This window comes from Capronia epimyces (genome assembly GCF_000585565.1).
Source record: "Capronia epimyces CBS 606.96 chromosome Unknown aczIQ-supercont1.8, whole genome shotgun sequence".
In the NCBI taxonomy this organism is placed as follows: domain Eukaryota; kingdom Fungi; phylum Ascomycota; class Eurotiomycetes; order Chaetothyriales; family Herpotrichiellaceae; genus Capronia; species Capronia epimyces.
In genome coordinates, this window is record NW_006912911.1 from 1049862 (window position 1) to 1067640 (window position 17779).

Genomic DNA, 17779 nt, shown 5'->3' on the forward strand with positions numbered 1-17779 from the left:
GCGTCAAGACTCGAGAGCCTGCTGTCAATATCATACACCATTCCCCTTCGAGCTTGACAAAAAAGGGCGGCGCCCGTCGATCGATAAGACCAAACTCTGTTGAGGAAAAGTATGGTCCCGAGAAGAGACGGGAGACCCATCTTCAACCTGTGTTGCAAGATCGGAGAGGTTAGATCGACACTACCTTTACCGATACCATCCGTACGAGTACTGCTCGGTCGTAGTTCAGAGTCTCAGGCCCTTTCGGAAAGCCTTGGAAAGTCACGGAAAAATTGCAGTTCCCGGAATACTGGCGTACTGGTTGTCTTCTCAAGAAGGATGCGCGGCCTACCAATAATGCACGGGGTCTGCTCGAAGTCAACGATCTATGTGTAAGATATTTTCTTGCTCCCCTTGGTCGCCGAACGCTCAGCTGATAGGAGGAGCCTGCGGGTCGAATGGGCCGCACAAGGAAGCTTTATACGGTAGTACTGACCAGTGACTAGAACAAAGTCTGAGGCCTTGTCGAGCTTCAAGGGTCGGTCGCCGATCTTGAACTTAGCATACCTAGCGCTTGACGGAAGGGACCAAGGTTGGACCAGAAGGAAAAAGAGAAAAGATCTAGCGTTCCATTCCAGGTCAACCAGCGCGGGACCCAGGGAGAGAGCGAAATATTCTACGAAGCCGATTCAAGCACCAAAGAGACAATCAGTGCCGACCTAAGGAGGCCAAGGCTACTCAGCCTCCTTCCTGGGAGCACTGAGCAGTGAGTATTCCCCGACGCCAGGTATGATAAGAAAGATAGAAGAGTGGAACCTCAATTTCCCCGGAAGCACTATCTCTTCCTCCGCAGACAGCTTCTGGCCGGTTCTACCACCCAAGTGCGAAGGCGAAATGATGTTCACTTCGGCCTGTCGATTCCGGCGGGATGAGGACCTTGTGTTTGGTGACTACTAGTCTATTAGTAGTAGTGTCTAGCAGGTGAGCAGGACAGCATCTGTTGGGTTGCAGCACCAAGTGTTGATCAAAATCCTAGCCCACCGCCTGCCAGCACTAAGGCACAAACTCGAGCATGGAGCATGGCCCATGGTCCATGGCCCATGGCGTTGCAGCAACTCCGTACTCCGTCCGTTGTGCTACGAATTGGACAATGATGGGTCGGGAGTCAACTAGTAAGGGCGCAGCAAAAGAAAGTTGTCCCGAGGATAAAGGAAGTGATCGAAAGGAAAAAGGTGATGCAGAGCAAAGCACATGGCATTCCGCATCGCCTCGAACCTGAAACACCACCTGCAGCGCTGGATCGAGCAGAGGTCCCAAAGTCGAATGCTGATGGGCGAGGACTCAGGGAAGTGTCCTCTGTACCTGCATTAACTCGCCGGGCCCATTGGCTCGGCGAGGGGCGAATCCTCTTGACCGCATAAGAGTAAGAATTTCTCAGGAACAAGTTTGCACAAGACGGGGGCGGTGATGTTCCTGCGTTAGAGTCCTGCTGTTGAGCGGGTCTCACAGTGCTTCTAGCGACATTCGCGACCTTTGGGTTAGGTGAGGACAAGCGTGGCATCGTCCAAGGGCTTGTCCGGCCCAACACCATGGATACCTCTGGAATCGAATCAGCAACGGCCTTCTGGAAACTCTCTACTCCCATCCGGCATAAGTGGCTGGGGAAACGCACGGGGAGGACCTAAGGACCACTCCAGAGGCCCGCGCGCTAGAAAGAGACGGCGTGTCTAAGCCAGGGGCCTGGAGCTGTTGGCTCGAGGCAGGGGGTGGAAGTCAGGTTTCCACTGTGGGTTTCGGGAGGCGGAGGACAAACCCTTGGTGCCTTTTTGGAGCGAGTAAGCGTGCCCGGGTACCTGAGGAAGAGGTCATGGTTCCTGCGAAGAGCCACTTGAGGGCCGAGGGATCTGCTCTAACTTTTTGGTGCGCGTTTGGTTCCCCTGAGGGCTGGAGAATCGAGATGGCTTTGGCTTCAGGCAGTGCACTGTGAGTGTGCAGGCCTATCCCTAGCTCACACCACACTGCTAACAAGGACATGGAGATACGGGCCCGGCCGTCCTTCGAGGACTTTCTCTCGGCGGCCGCTTCCAGGGTAGGAACGCTCTGCCTCTGCGAAGGATGGTCGGCCGGCATGCATCTTAGCAAATGCAATCACACTTGCCCATAGTCCGACCTCGCTAAAGAAATGCAGTAGCAGTGGCAAGAGGCAAGAGGCAAACAGGTTGGCATTGGTCTATCCACACAAACCATGACACACCTTCACCTCCAGGACCATCCAGACATCACAGGATGATGCTAAGGCACCTGGCACCTTCAAGCTGTCATTTCAAGGCCACTGGAAGAGAAGTGACATTATGTCGGAGGAGCTGGATAGCTTGGTCAGGTCCTAAATGGCCTTTTCGCTCCCAGCCGTGACCCGATGGCTATCGATATGTGTCCGAGTCCGGTGGGAGGAGGCAGAATCCACCGCCTGCCACACTACTACGGAATAGAGAGAGAGGTAAGAATCACGCTGTTGCAGGCTTGGGCTGGTGGGTAGCCGATGGGGGGCTTCTTAGGCTTCCTTAGGCTCGGTGGTCCAGGACCCTGATCCATGGCCCGCGTCGGATTCACATCACAGGTTGCGGATCGACGCAACCTGTTATTACCGAAGACGGAATTGATGCTGAGATGAACTGAGGCAACAGTGTTGGGCCTGGCTGTTGGCTGTGGGCTGTTGGATATGCATCAACCACCAGACAAACCTTGGGCCGGCTCTCGCGAGTCGAAGTACCGCCGAGCCTACGGCAAGTCGACTCTACCCATTGGTAGAAGAATGAAGAATGAAACACGCGGTCAATGTCTGGCGCACCCGAGCATGGCGGGGAAGAAAAAGTGCCACCATCCGAAGTCGAGTCTTCGACAAGTGAGCGAGCATTTGTGACTCTGAATGCAAGCTTGCTGGTAAGGATGCTGTAGAGGACTCCGTAGTGGCGAGCACAGTGATTGTCACCTTACCCAACGACTAACTAGGTACTACTACTGCGTCTGCCATGTGCATGTTCTAGCTTGGCAGGACACTGTTGATGCCGGGGTCTACGAATACGCGATCACGCGTAGCAGACCCTAGAGTGCGAAAGAGCATGAGCATGAGCATGAGCATGAGCATTGTCGAGCCCATGATGGTGTGGTGTCAAAGTCCGAGAGCTCTTCCAGCCCTTTTTGACACGGGTGTGCCTGGACCGAAACCAACGCCTTCGCCTTTACGCGGCTACGGAGTGTACGTACCTGCATACGCTACGGAGCCGTGAGTGGCTTTGGCAGCGTCTGAGACATCTGCGCCATTCTGCATTCTGCACAACCTTCAGACCCTCGGCCGCTCTGTGCTCCTCACCCAACTTCACGCCCGGAGTCTTCTTGCCACCTCTTCCGAACCCGACCTCACTCCCACCCGGGCAAGCTGTCAAGCACTGTCAGCGCGAAGGGCAGACCACAGACCACAGACCACATCTGTTCGCGTCGAGGGACGCACGCCCGATCCGGAGAGCCTCCGTTTCCTCTACGGGCGAGAGCGAAATCCTAATCCTGCTGGAACTCGGGCGCATGACCAGCTTTCAGCGTCTACAGAGTACATGTGTGTGAAGGTACGAGGGCCGGGCAAAAAAAGATGAGGGCTTCCCACAATGTGATATGCTAGAATACCTACCCTACAAGTTCGCGGTCAAGTCCAAGAATAGGCCGGGCCAGCGATTCGCTCGGGCCACCTGAGCATGCAGCTTATCACCCTCTGCGCTCCCATGTCACGCCCCTGATTGGCGTCCGCCCATCCCAGCGCCTCGCCCAGTCACGGCCTTGAACGCGCGTGTACAGTCCCAGTATGGAGCGTCGCGCCCTCGGGATGCACACACGTCAAAGCCTCATCGGTTCTTCAGCACATCGATTCGAGCACCATTCGTGTTTCTCGTGTAAACGACCGGACCTGCCCAGGCAGATCATTTGCCATCTTGGACTTGTCTCGTCCGTGTCAGGATACGTGTCGCAGACGAATGATATCACGCAAGTCCGCGTTGATACGGCGCTCGACACCTTTACTTGAGGTTCCGTTGATGGGCGAAAAGAGGCGATTCGACTGGGCTGTCCTATTCCTATACTTACATCAATCCTATGAGCGTCTCCCACCATTCGATCTCTCTTGTTTCACGCGCTTCTCTGTGATAGATGTGTTTCCATTGCGCCAATGACGAAGGTAAGGCCGTCCACCGGGCCATGTTTGCACCTCTATAGGATCACTCGCATCTTTGGACCGAGGGCGCCATCACCAGGTGCACCTGAAGGCCATGCAGTCAGGCCACAGAGGCCACAGCATCGAGAACAGGGCCCAACGGCAAGTCGCGGTGCGTCATCGGCCGCACGACGGACGGGATGGTGTGCTTAGCAGGGTGCAATTTCCCGTGCATACGAGTGATGTGTGACAGACAGTGAGAGCGTCACCCAGCACAGCCCAGACAGACAGACTGGCAGCGAGAGAGGGTCCTCACGCCTCCCAGGCCCTTCCTCCCGATCCTCTCTGGCCCCGGGAGCCAGGCACCAGGTCGCCGCTCTAAGAGTCCGCGGCGGCCAGGGTGGGCCAGCTTAGTGGGTGATAGTCTTTGAGACGGACGGGGGTGGTGGTGAGACCTCCAGCTCCACCTGGCTTCAGTCGACTTGCATGGGTCGCGACGACGGTCCCGAACCCAGCGCCCGTTTCCCATCCCATCCCATCGAGGCGGTGGTCCAAGTCACTGGTCGATGACCGGCCCATTCAGACCCTCAGGGCACCTAGCGATCACTCTTTATGGCTCGTCCTTGCACCTTGCTCTATCCTCCCTCCTCCGTTTTTCATATCGAAGACAGTCGCTCTTTTCTTCCCCGCGATCTCACGTTCTCTTTTACTTTTTGTTATATCTCTTCTGCTTGACCAGGCCCCTACCCGGATCTTGTTCACACTCTTGTACAACACCAGGGTACCAGTGAACAAAGTATCCAGTCCTTCCTTACCAGCCTGTGCCAACATTGTACCATACCATAATCCCATCCTCTATCTCTCTCCCTCTCTGTCTTTGTCTACATACGTCCAGGAACCGGACACTACCTCGACGGTTACCAACATCTCTGTATCTACTTGTACAGCTAGTCACCCAGAAATAAGGGGAAGCGACATCTGAGACGACACACTGCCATTCATTGGACCACCATTTCCTTGTATCAAATTGTACCACACCGACCCGACCAGCAAGCTACAAGCTACTTGCTATCCGCGGCTCGACAGGAAAGAATAGAAAGAAAAAGAAACAAAGCCTGAGAAAGTCGTCCCAATGGAAGCACCATACCCAATGGCTGCTCAACAGATCCAGTTCTACCAATACCGGCCAGACTCGGACGCACGGCATAACGCTGTGTTCACGCCCATGCCAGGCGAGCAGCCGATGTTCAGCCCCGTGGCGGCATACCCTCACCACCAGCAGCATTATATGGCTCCTCAGTACTGGCAAGCGCCTGTTCACTTTGCCCGAGCCCATTACATGCCCCAGCAGGTCATGACCCCCAAGGCGTCTCCGCCGTTGGCGCTGGCCATGCCGATGCCCAAGTTCATGGTTGAGCACAATAGCCCGATGGAGCACGGCCACTTCCACGAGAGCCGACACTCTTCACCACCCACGCCTGGGCTGTCGGTGTGCCCCAGCACGGCCAGTAGCCCACTGGCCAGCAGCGTGCACCAGACGCCGGTGCACGGCGCAGGGTACTTCCACCAGCTGCCTCTGGAGGCATCGAAGGAAGAGATGGCACCTCTGCCATTCTTGGAAGAGTGGATGGAAAGCGGACGTGAGTATTGTACCTATTGCAATGACCAGAGAGATGGTGGTGCTGACCGAGGAACCTGAACAGAAGTGCACCTTTTCCCGCATCCTGGCGATGCCAAGCTCTTGCCCAGCAATTCCAATTCCACCTCCACCTCCGGCTCTCCCTCAGCGCAGTTTAACTCGTTCGCCTCCTGCGCCTCTGGCTGCACTTCGCCTTCACTGACCCCTGCTTCACCTCAATCGCTGGTCTCGCCCTCGTCCGCCTACCCCGTGGCCGAGTTTGTCAACCTGCGAGAACTCAGCTCCAGCTCCTTTGAGTCTGTGCCATCTGCCGCCGTCCAGAGCTTCCCACCTTTGCCCACCCTGTCCGCCGAGGACGACGAGCACAAGTTTGCCCTGGGTGCGACTGCGTTCCCCATCACGCCTGAGCATGACACGGTCGATCCCTTCACTCTCCCCCAGAACCCATCTTTCGAGGCCTCCTTCTGCAGCGAACTAGATTCGGAAGACGAGTTCAGCTTTGTCAACTTCACTGACGCCGAGATTGCCTACAACGGTGACAAGAGACAGAAGTTGTCCTTGGTGGAAGAGGAGGACTTCTTGAGCGTGCACAGCTTTGGCAGTTTTGATGAGGACGACCACGCCGCTCACGCCGGTCTTCCCTCTCCTCCTGCGTCTTCTTTCTCCGACGCCGGCTCGTGCTGTGCGACCAAGACGAAGTCGTCATCTCAACGCAAGATGAAGCGCAACAACTCTATGGATAGTGACTTTGAGTTCCAGCACATGACCGAGGCGGATGCATCCATGAACACCGAAGGCCAAACCAACTCCTCGGCCACTTCCCAGGATCACCAAAGCCCTACGGACGATAACAACGCCTCGATCAACGCCGACGGCTCTGCTCAATCGCAGCCGACCCCCACCAACCGCCGGGGTCGCAAGCAGTCCTTGACTGAAGATCCATCCAAGACTTTCGTCTGCACGCTTTGCTCTCGTCGCTTCCGCCGCCAAGAGCACCTCAAGCGTCACTACCGCTCTCTCCACACGCATGACAAGCCATTCGAATGCAACGAATGCGGCAAGAAGTTCTCTCGTTCTGACAACCTGGCTCAACACGCCCGTACCCATGGCAGCGGAGCCATCATCATGGGAGTCTTGGAGAATGGCGAGCTCCAGCCACATCAGCCCTACAACGAGGAGATGGGCCACGTGCTCTATGAGGCCGCTCAACGCGCCGCCATGGCCACTTCCTCCAGCAGCAGTGGCTCCGAGAGCTCTTCTTCGGGAGACAGCAAGCGCGCCCTGAAGAAGAGAAAGCGAGACGAGTCTCTGTAAAGCCGCGATGTATCCTCACGAGAGAAGACGATCATGACAGTTGAATCAATTCGAACATTACAAAGCAAGCCCACGACGGAACGATCATTATGATGTTTACCAAGACCAAGCCAACCAGAAAACTGATTTCTCCGGAATACGGGGTACTTGGCACGACCATCCTCCACGGGACTCGGAGTCAAAGACGGACCAGCGTAGGAGCTCAAGACTGTGTATGTGTACTGGGGATGGGCAAAAGTGCTTTGGATCCTTTATTTTTTTTAAACCTCCTTCATACAACTGTATTCTAAGGCCTGGAAGACTGGGAGGAGGGAAGGAGTGTGGGAGAGAATGCAAGCGGGGGTTGGGACGAAGGGGAATGACCTCTTTATTTCTGTTTCTTTCACACAATTCGTCGACCGCCTTTTTCCTTTTCGTCGTTTTCATTCTCATCCAAGGAGACCGAGCAAGGCAGAGCAGAGATTGTATCAGCAACAGCGCAGCGCCGCTGGGTTGCCATGTATGTATTCGTACCACACACTGTACTATTATAAGTTGTCAGACATTATCGAGCGATTTTCATTTTTGGATCGTGTATTCCTCTTGACTCGTGTATTGTGTTTAAAGTGGTCTTTGCTTTCCCGGTCTAAAGTAATAGGGTCGGCCTTGGAGAGTTGTCCTTGAGGCCTTCACGCAAAGCCTTTGAACACATTCCTCCCTCTCCTTCTCCCCCTAGACTGGGAAAGTCCGTGAGGTATGTTACTGGTTTCCCTATCGTAGTCGGAGTTCTTGGGGGATGGGATTGTGTTCTGCTACTGCTACTGCTACTGCTACTGCTACTGCTACTGCTACTGCTACTGCTACTGCTACTGCTACGTGGTTACGACAAAATATGATCTGTCCGTTTGAAAATGAGCTAGAGCGGCCCCATCGAGTTCGCTTGTCGATAAATGATAAGTGATGGAGTCCGTATATCGATAAAGAGATAGGAGATTTCCTCGGGCTTCTCGATAACACTAGTTAAGGTACTCCGTACTTCACTTACCCAGATCACCAATACTAGATCCTGGATCCTGCGTGCCGGATACGAGTACCAGATGGTAGGTGTAGGAATAGCCTGGCCTTAGTTAGGCTTCTGCTCTGGGCTGGGCTGTGCTAGGCTGCCCTCCGGGGCCTGCTGCGACTACGACTACAGCTCCCTGGACCATTATTCTGATCGCCACTCCCACTCCCACTACCACTGCAGCTGGAGCTGGAGCTCTGGATTCCTGGATCTTGCGTCATGGTTACATTGTGAAGGCTCGACGCGAAAGAGAGAAAAAAACAAGCACCACGCAATAGTGACAGTAACAACAACAACGCGAAAAGAAAAACAAGAAATGCCGTCACGACGCGTCGAGAAGAGAAGCGAGAAAAGTGTTGACGCGTTTGTTATGCTGGTCCATGCCCGTGCTCTCATGATCATGACCACGCTTACGCCCATCTTCGAAGTCTGCTGCCCACTTGTCCACAGTCCACAGCACAGAACAGAACAGACCAGACCAGTTACATTGTGACAGCCGGGCTGGGGCTGGGGCTGGGGCTGTACGTGATGTGAGGTGATGTGCGATGCGATGCGATGTGCTCCACCACGGTATGAGACAGAACCCTTGGATTTCTCCCGATGGACTTTCGAGCGGGGACCGGTACAAGTGTCCGGAGACCAGGATGGCAAACTCTACGTAGCATGAAGAATGATGGCGAATGATGAATAATGGCGTGACGGCAGACGGCACGCGAAGTGGAAGTGGAAGTGGAAGTGGCAGGCGAGTCTGGTCAAGCTTGGTCTTTCTCTGCTGGAGATTTAAGAGGTAGAAGTTGAGGGCGGCGCGTGTGGGTGTGGTGTGGGTGTGGGCTTCGGCGTAGGTGTGAGTGTGGATTCTTTTTGTCAAAGGGCAAAGAGAGAAAGAGACAGAGAGAGTGAGCAGTACGTAGCAGCAACCGAAGTGGCAGATATGTTGTCAATGTCTATGTCAAATATCAATAAACGTCAATTCAGTGTCGAGCCATACCATAACCGGTGCGATGTGTTACACGATACGGAGTATGCCATAATGCCATAATATGGAGTACCTAGGTACCTATCTGTCTGGTAGGTAGATAGGTAGGTGAACAGAGCTCCCAGGACATAGTAGGGCTATAGCTACGGCTACAGGGCATGCAGTCGTCAATCGTAGGTAAGGTAGGTAGTAGGTGTAGGTACCTAAGGTACATGGCTACTCTGTACAGTGTTCCATACTACGTACGTACTTACTCTCGCCTGAGTGAAACTGAAGTCTGAAGTCTGCAGTCTGTAGTATGTCTGTACCTACTACCTAGTAGTGTCTAGACACCCACCATCTCAGATGCAAGAATCTAGTCCAAGTCCAGTGACGTCGGTAGCCGACCACACACAACAACAACACACACACACACACACCTCTCTCAGTCTGGCATCTGGCATCTGCATCTGCCGCAGCCTGCAGGGGCCCAGGAAAAGGCAAAGATCGGATCGAGAGTACACCGTACTCGGTAGTTTTTACTAGTGTCTAGTATCTACAATCGCCATGCATCTGCACCGTGGCGCAAGCTGTCAAAAATGGAGTCGGACAGGACAGTTTTGCTGTTGCTGCTTCAAAGTTCAGCCCTCAGACGCGTGCGGTCAAAAGACTGACGTAAGACGTAAGACGTGAGACATGAGACGCGAGACACGAGACGCGTGAGAAACGCGTGCCGTGCGAAACCTGAAACGACTTGACCCCTCCCTTCCTTATCGTGTGCCGCGTCTCCGCTCTTCCGTCTACCCACCGCCCACTGCCCACGATCCAAAAGCTCAGACCTTCGCGTCTTCAAATCTTGTGGGGAGGCGGCTGCGGTGGAGAGAGTTCAGAGTAGCCAGCACCGTTGAACCTTCAACCTTGGACCCTCTGCCCGAGCTTTTCCCTCCTTCGGATGCCTGTGCTCTCAGCCGCAGTGGGGGTCCGAAGCCGTATGGCTATGGCTTGCGTACGGGCCAACACCAGCCCCAGGGCCAGGTGGGCGCGGCTGGGCTGGTCGCTGGTAAGTGGTCAGTGGTCAGTGGTTGGGTCAACAGTCCAAGGTACTCCGTACGTATCTGCGAGACGGCTGTCACTGATAGCTTCGACATCAGATACCAGATACCAGATAACGTCTTTGAGGAGCGGGGACGCTGCCGCATCCAGCCATAGAAAAAAGGGAAATGCTGAAAATTTCTACCGGAGGCTGAGACTCATCCACTCCCAAACCGGCTGGACTGAGAACCATGCTCGACGCGAAGGGACAAAGTCAGAGCTGCCGCGAGAGGTTGGCATGACGGCGCGGCGTCGTTTTGCATGCCTGTGCACCACGTCTCTTCTGCCTTCAACTTCTTTGACGCCCTCTTCGCCTTCAAAGTGGACTGTAAATCCTCGCCGCTTTGATATTCATCCTTCTCTTCCTCCCCCTCCCCCTCCCCCTCCCAGGCGAGGTCGGAAGTGGTCAAGCCGGCGCTTCCGTATACTGACTTGCATGGGACGACTGTCAGGTTCGCAAAGAGTGCCTGTTTGCACCACTGTGTCTGGTCTTGGTCCGCGGCGGAGATGAAGGCTGTGCCGTGGGCCACTTCGACTGGTGGTAGTGCTGGCTGATCTGGACCAGAGGAAAACATGTCGATAACATCTCGCTCGACGGTTTCGGCGTCGACGGCATCGCTTGTCGCTAAAGAGGCTGGCAAGTGAATCAACACCGTCACCAAATGGATGGTGGTATCTGTCATGCGCGAGAGAGACTGCTCCTGCTCCTGCTCCTGCTGGCGAAGCTGGAAAGAGATTGTGCCGATGGAGCCCCAGGTGTACCGTCGTCGGCTCGTGTATGCCCGAGGCACTGATCCAGGAAGCTGTAGCAAGTTGGCAAGCCCCAAACTCCACCATTCGACGGTCGCAGCTCGAGGTAGGGAGACGACTTCGGCCGCGATGAAAGGAGGCACAAATCTCGACCCCGAGCTTGTCTCCTTGAACGCACTGGGCTTGGGGAGGACATGGAGATGCTCTCCTACTGTGGCCTCATATGTCGAACCCCGATTGTACGCCCTGTCCCATGCGTCCAGACCGTCTTCGTCCTCACTGCTGTCAGTTGTGGAGGTGTCTTTTGCTGGTCTCGTTCCAATCTGGTTCACTTGTTGCCATACCTTGCTCGCTTGATCTGCCCTTGTCGGTATATCCTCGTCATGTTGGAGGAAGGCCACTCCCCACGGCCAGAGATCAACGCCCCGCTCTTGCCCGACGCGCCAGAGATGCTGGAGACTCAACACAGCTTGTTCGAGGAAGCTTCCGCTCAACACCTGCATGCTCTGTGGAATCAAGGGGATCTGGCCAGCCACGTGGACCACTTCGACCAGCTCTGCATCGTGGACGTTGACGTTGACAGGCGAATCCTGGGGGGCCTTCAGCGGCACACATATTGCCTGACTGTATGGTCCTATGTTGGCAGGAGCCCAATAGCTGCGACTTTGGACGTGAAGCCCGCGTCGAGAGCCCCGAGGTCTGAGATCGAGGATGACGCTCAGACTGACCTCAATACCAGCTGGAAGGTCGCATGCCAGTGTCACCCGAGCCGGCGGGTTGGGCTCCCCTGAACGAAACAGTGTGGAATAGACGGCGTTGATGGCACCAAAGTGGGAGATGTCTTTGAGCAACAATGCCGCGAAGACAATATCCGAGCTTGTCGGTTTCCAAGGTAGGCCTAGGCCGTGTGAAGGAGCAGGGATTGCATCGATGAGGGAGTTGAGCTTCGCACAGATTTGCTGCATCTGAACCGTGGGTGTGCTCGAAACGTCCGTTACGCTGACACCCACGACCGTCGACGGCTGTGCGGTAATATTGGATATCGTCAGGCATGTCGATGTCAGGTTCTGAGATAATTGCATAGCCGCCGGCGGAAAAGGCTTTGAGCCGTGCTCAAGTCCATCCCCTCTGTCGCTCGCTGACGGGCCCGACACCGACAGCATACTTTGCACTTTCGTAGCGACGCCCTCGAACTGGGGATCCCAGGCCCGCGGCACCCGGATCGACCCTTCATCCTGCTCGGTCGACTCTGGCTGATTCTGCACGGTCATCGCGCGTCCTAATCGGACATAGCTGACGCCGCCGTCTCCGACAATAGTCGAGCTTGAGCTTGAGCTTGTCTCTTCCGACATTGCAATGCGCTTCTTCCAAAGCCTTCTGGGTCCGTTGATAGCCAAGGTCTCATATTCTCCCCCCTCGCCCAAAACGGCACCACGGAGCCAGAACTCGCGGTCGGGAAAGAAGGGCCGGAAGCCCGTTACGAGTCGCGAGCGGGTCCTGGAATCGGCGTCGGCGACGTTCGACCACAACAGGCTCTCCTTGATCCCGCCGCTGGCGATCTTGATTATCCGGGCATCGCACCCGGCCGCCGCCATGTCGTCCAGGAGCCCGGTCAGAGAGTCGTCGCGCCCGACAGGCGGAGGGAGCGCGGGGTACTGCCAAAGATAGGCCAGCGGGGTCAGACCGAGCCGGACAGCGACCGACTCGACTCTGGTGCGTTGGTACGTCGACAGAATCGCGCCGGAGCAGAGGGCGTTGGCGGCGGGATGTTTGTGTAGGATCTCTTGGAGCAGAGGCAGCAAATCTTCGGTCTCGTCCAGGGATTTTTCTGTTTCTGTTTCTGTTTCTGTTTTTGATTCTGATTCCGTTTCTGTATTTGTTTCAATGCCTGTTGCCGTCGACAGACTACTCGTGTCGTAGTATCGCCCCGTCTGTACTGCAGACCCTGTGATCTGGCGCCGGTACAGCGGAAGACCGAGACATTCGGCGTAGAGCGGAATCATCGAGTACCCGACGGTCTGGTACATGAAACTGTTGAGATCTTCATCCTCGCCGTGGTCCTGGTCCTCGTCCTTGGTAATTCCGTCGAGACCTTCGTGCAAGAGCACATCTTTCTTCTCCTTCTGCTCGTTCTCCTTCTCCTGCTTCTCCTCCTTCTTAGCCTGCGAATGCGCCGGCGAATGCGAATGCGAATGCGAAGCCGAAGCCGAAGCCGATCGAGCTCGAGCTCGCGGGTAGAGATTGGCCAACGCCACGATCTTGTGCCCGTTCTCCAGACAGTGAAGGAGGCTGTAGAGTGAGTCCTTGCCGCCTGAGATCAGGGCAATCACGTTCAAGGGGTCGGACTCGGGCTTGAACTCAGACTTGGACATGGACATGGACGTTTTCATTTCCGTTTTCGATCCCATTTCCGTTCTCATTTCCATTTCCTTTTCCATTTTCATTTTGGTCTCGCTCTCGCCTTCGCTTTTAGGCCTCGAGCCTTAAGGCCAGCAGCTGAGTCAAACTCAAAGATTCAGTGGCGGCCATGCAGATGCAGATCCAGGTCGCACGCACGCAATCGATTCAATCCAATCAAACCAGCCCAGCCCAGCCCAGCCTAAACTTCAATCCTCAATCTTCCTTCCCGTTCATCAGGACTGAGTTCAATCTACGCCGTATGGCCTGAGTTCAACCCCTATGGTCTGTTCGGGGAGGGGGAGGGTGAGCAGGAGCGGAGCGGAGCGTGACAGCCGGCAATCAGCGACGTGGTCTGGTAGAGCAGTGACTATTGACAATATTGGGATACCACTAACTTCAGATTCGCTATCGCCATTCGCCTAGCTGAGTACCGTGGAGGATCACAAGCGGTCGAAATTCGAAATTCGAAAGTCGATGAAGACTTGTTCGAGAATGGATCTGACATTTCACGGCGGCTATGCTCCGCAGTAATATATGTCACGTGGTATACGGATGAGCATAGTGGAACTACAACATAGTCACTCAGTAAGTGGCCCGACACATCCTCCGTACTCGCACCGATCAACTCTCCCTCTTTTCCCCCCAGCATCATATTAGGAACCGGAGGAGTGTCCTATTCATCATTCAAGAGGCCCTCAAAGGTTGAGTTCCTGATACATCATGGCCCTCATCTAAGCTATATTTTATCTCTATCTCTATTGTAATGGCTGTATCTGTATCTTGCAGGGCTTGACCTTCCAAACCTACCCTAATTATGGCTTGTTCGACGCCCCCAAAGTCCAATTGTTCTGTCTGCCTAACTTGGGAGACACCATCTCCAGCTCTGACATAGCGAAACAGAAAACTGTCCCCCAACTTTCCAGGACGCGCCAGAGCTTCATGCCCAGCCTGGAGAGCACGTATGGGATCTCCCCCACAACGCCATATCCTACAGCTTAGCATTATCTTTGAACACATAGAATGCCTGTCACAAGCATCAATCATCAGCCTCACGAACAGAACAGCTGGGTGAAGAAAAAAAGAACTCGGCTCATACTTCTTGGATACACGTGGCGATCAACAGCCCGTCCTTGCTGAAGATGCGGGATTGGATCATGGCCCGGCCATCTCTAGCCCAGGGAGAAGTGACTTCGATGTAGACGAGCTCGTCTGCGCGGAACCCGTCGTGGACGTGGAAGTGGACCGAGTGATTGAGACTGGTCATGATCTTCATGCCTGCCGCGGTCGGTGTTCTTGTACGGTCGCCGATCTTCCAGAGGCCAAACTCGACCCCGTGGATAGACAGCGGACAGTCCATGGCATGGTAGTCGGAAAGATGGATGATGGCGAGGAGGTGGGCGGGCGAGCCGGTCGCCGACTTGATGGGCGGGTCGATCTGTGCGACGACGGGCGCGATGGTCGTACTTGGGTCCTGCGGTTCTACAGTAGACACGGGTCCGGGTCAGCTCGACTCGATTCGACCCCGATCAGATGGGATGCATAGCACGCCACACTCGGGGCCAAGAACCCGATGGCATCTACTATACCCTCGTGCACAAGCGGCAGTCTCTCGGACTTCATGAACGGTCCGAGACGAGTGCGCGTCTCCTCGAAATCGTCCAGTGTGATGTGCTGGATCTGGTGCGACGTCCTCCTGGACACGGCGTGCGTCATGGTGCGGCCCGTCCAAGGCGCGCCACTGAGGAAGCTGATGGTGATGGTTACGTAGGACCTGCCCTCCTGCTCGATGGTGACGAGCCGCACGGCGAATCGGCGGCCCTGACTGAGTCGTCGCACCTTGTAGAGGAGCGGTTTCGTCGCATCAGGCGCCAACATGAAGTGCGTCTGTAGTGAGTCGAGCGCGAAGCCCTCGGGCACCGTCTTGTACGCCGCGGCCGCCGCCTCGGCCATCATTAACGGGCCAGGTACCGTGTTGGTGATGTGGAACAGCCATGGTCGATGGACGTTGGTAAAGATATCCTGCGGCGAACCGAAGTGGCACGTCAGCCAGATATACAGAGAGGATACGAAGGAGATTGTAGAGGAGGGTACAGGGAAGAGATTGTAGAGTGAGGGTACAGGGGAAGAGAACATTTCAGAAGAAGAGAGGAAGAAGGAACTGAACAGCAGAAGAAGAGAGGAAAGAGGAACTGAACAACAACAGCATCATCGTCATATCACTTACCGGGCCCAACTGATTCAGCTCGAGGTGCGTCTCGAAATCGAGAGGGCGCTCAGTCGACTCGCAGCCTTGGGTTTTTTCTTCATCGCCCATATCTTGCCTTGCCTTGCCGTCTGGGTGAGTGAGGCAGTACTCAAGGTAAGGTTATGAAGAGAGAAGGGAGCGGGGGATCTACATGTAGCACAGCGCAGTGGAGGACTGGATTAGACCGAGGCAAAACACTATAGTACTGTAGGTACTTGACTTGACTTGACTTCACTTCACTTTAGGACTAGAGTAGAGTAGAGAGCGGTATAACCCCCCTCCCCCTACGCCTGGTTTGAATATAATGTTCATTATTATAGGTATAGTAACACTACCTAACACAGCAATGCCGCCGTCTATGGCAGTTGCAGCGTAGATTCAGCCGAGAATTGATAGATAGGTGTTGTGCTATATAGGTCTATTGCCATATCCATGTCTATGTCTGTGTCTGGCTGTGTCTATCTCCATGTCTTCTCTGTGTCCATGGCTATATCTGTTCTGTGTCTGTGTCTATGTCTACGTCTACGTCTACGTCTAATCACATGTCCATGTCCATATTCATATCCAATTATACGTCTTAGCCTCCCCGACCCTGACCCTGACCCTGACCCTGGCACCTCCACCTCCTCCCTCTCCTCCACCTCCTTCAAAAGAACAGGCAGTTCGTCACTCCTTCAAGACAGGCAGTTCATCACTCCCAAAAGAACAGGCAGTTCGTCACTCCCTCAAAACAGGCAGTTCATCACTCCCTCAATAAAACAGGCAGTTCGTCATCGAGATAGGACTCCCAAATCTTCTTTTCGCGCGGTTCCCAGCCCAACTGGCGCAGCCGCACCGCCCTCGCGCGACAGTTGAGGCCTAAATAACTCTCGGTCCGGTCGCCACACAGCTCGCCGTACAGCTGCTCGGGCGGCTGGCGGGGACGCGGGTCGGCGATCCTGCCGGCCTGGTGGAGGGCGCGGGCAATGATGGTGGCGGCGTCGATCCAGGCGAACTCGGTGCCGTCGCCGTTCTCGCATAGCCAATATGGATTGGTGGTGTTGGTGTTTGTGTTTGTGTCAATGGACTGCTGCTCCTGCTCCTGCTGCTGTTGTTCCAAAAAATGCAGAATCGCCACATATCCACCCACCAGGTCTCGATAGTGTACGTTCGTCTCGACCGCGAGCCCCTTGCCGATGACGGGCACGTAGCCGTGCTTCAGGGCGAAGCGCGTGAGTTTGGGGATGGTCATGGACAGTCGGCCGTGCCGGTCGTCGTAGCCGTATACTTCGGGGGGTAGGACGATGGCGAGGCGGAGATGGGAACGCAGCGAGGCGTCCTCCTCCGCCGCCACCAACGCAGCGTCGACATGGCGATGCGGCGCGTCCGGCCCCACGCTATCCATGTCACCGCGCACCGAGTCGAGGTAGACACGCTCGGAGCAGAACATGCCTTTGGCGCCGTCGTCGAACACCTTGGCCCCGCTGGTGTGCAGGTAGATGGAGGACAGGCCGGCGCGGGCTCGGAGGCGCGCCCCGTCAAGCACGGCCTGCGCGAGCGCCAGGTCGTCGCCGGTCGCGCACTGGATCACGATGTCGCTGGCTGCGCTGTGCTCGCGGATCAGCTCGACGTCCGCCAGCGTGCCCATCACGGCCGTCGCCCCCGACTGGCGGATCTCTGACGCCTGCTGTTCGCGCCGCGTCAGTGCCGTCACCTGGTATCCTTCCGCCACGAGTTGGTCGAGAATGTTCCATCCGATCAGGCCTGGGCCGATGATGAACACTTTCGACGCCGTCGTTGTCATTCTGATAGTAGAATCTGCTGGTATGTAGTATGTGGTGTATGGTGTGTGGTATGTGGTAAGCCGACACTCCAGCACGTAGATGATACGAGATGCGACCGAACCAGCCCGGACAGGATGGTGAGTGTTGCTCAAGGATCCAGAATCCAGAATCCAGAATCCAGTATGTTCGACCTTGATCCTGTTCTTGTTCTTGTTCGGATTCACTCTCCAATCTCTATCAGATCCGACGGGCTCAGGTACTGACCGGACGTGGGAGAAGAGAGAAGATCAAAAGTCTGTTCCATGCATGGGCCAGCGGACATGTCCATCTGATCTGACATCTGGCCAACCTGGTGACGTGACATGGTGTACGGGTACGGATCCTACATACTACTGTCCCATT

General features: G+C 55.3%; 4 protein-coding genes across 4 annotated transcripts; 1 reads left to right on the forward strand and 3 right to left on the reverse strand.

Annotated features, from left to right (window-relative positions):
- Positions 1-5327: 5327 nt before the first annotated feature.
- Positions 5328-7130, forward strand: A1O3_08785 (uncharacterized protein; the record flags this gene model as incomplete). Its single annotated transcript, XM_007738881.1, has 2 exons — positions 5328-5817; positions 5881-7130. 2 exons carry the CDS (start codon positions 5328-5330, stop codon positions 7128-7130), a joined length of 1740 nt encoding a protein of 579 aa, XP_007737071.1.
- A 3247-nt stretch (positions 7131-10377) lies between these two features.
- On the reverse strand, positions 10378-13413 carry A1O3_08786 (uncharacterized protein; the record flags this gene model as incomplete). The annotated part of the gene is made up of 1 exon (XM_007738882.1): positions 10378-13413. One exon carries the CDS (start codon positions 13411-13413, stop codon positions 10378-10380), a length of 3036 nt encoding a protein of 1011 aa, XP_007737072.1.
- Positions 13414-14459: 1046 nt separating this feature from the next.
- Positions 14460-15683, reverse strand: A1O3_08787 (uncharacterized protein; the record flags this gene model as incomplete). The annotated part of the gene is made up of 3 exons (XM_007738883.1): positions 14460-14848; positions 14956-15388; positions 15594-15683. 3 exons carry the CDS (start codon positions 15681-15683, stop codon positions 14460-14462), a joined length of 912 nt encoding a protein of 303 aa, XP_007737073.1.
- A 673-nt stretch (positions 15684-16356) lies between these two features.
- Positions 16357-17397, reverse strand: A1O3_08788 (uncharacterized protein; the record flags this gene model as incomplete). The annotated part of the gene is made up of 1 exon (XM_007738884.1): positions 16357-17397. The coding sequence occupies one exon, from the start codon at positions 17395-17397 to the stop codon at positions 16357-16359; it is 1041 nt and encodes a 346-aa protein (XP_007737074.1).
- Between the last annotated feature and the right edge of the window lie 382 nt (positions 17398-17779).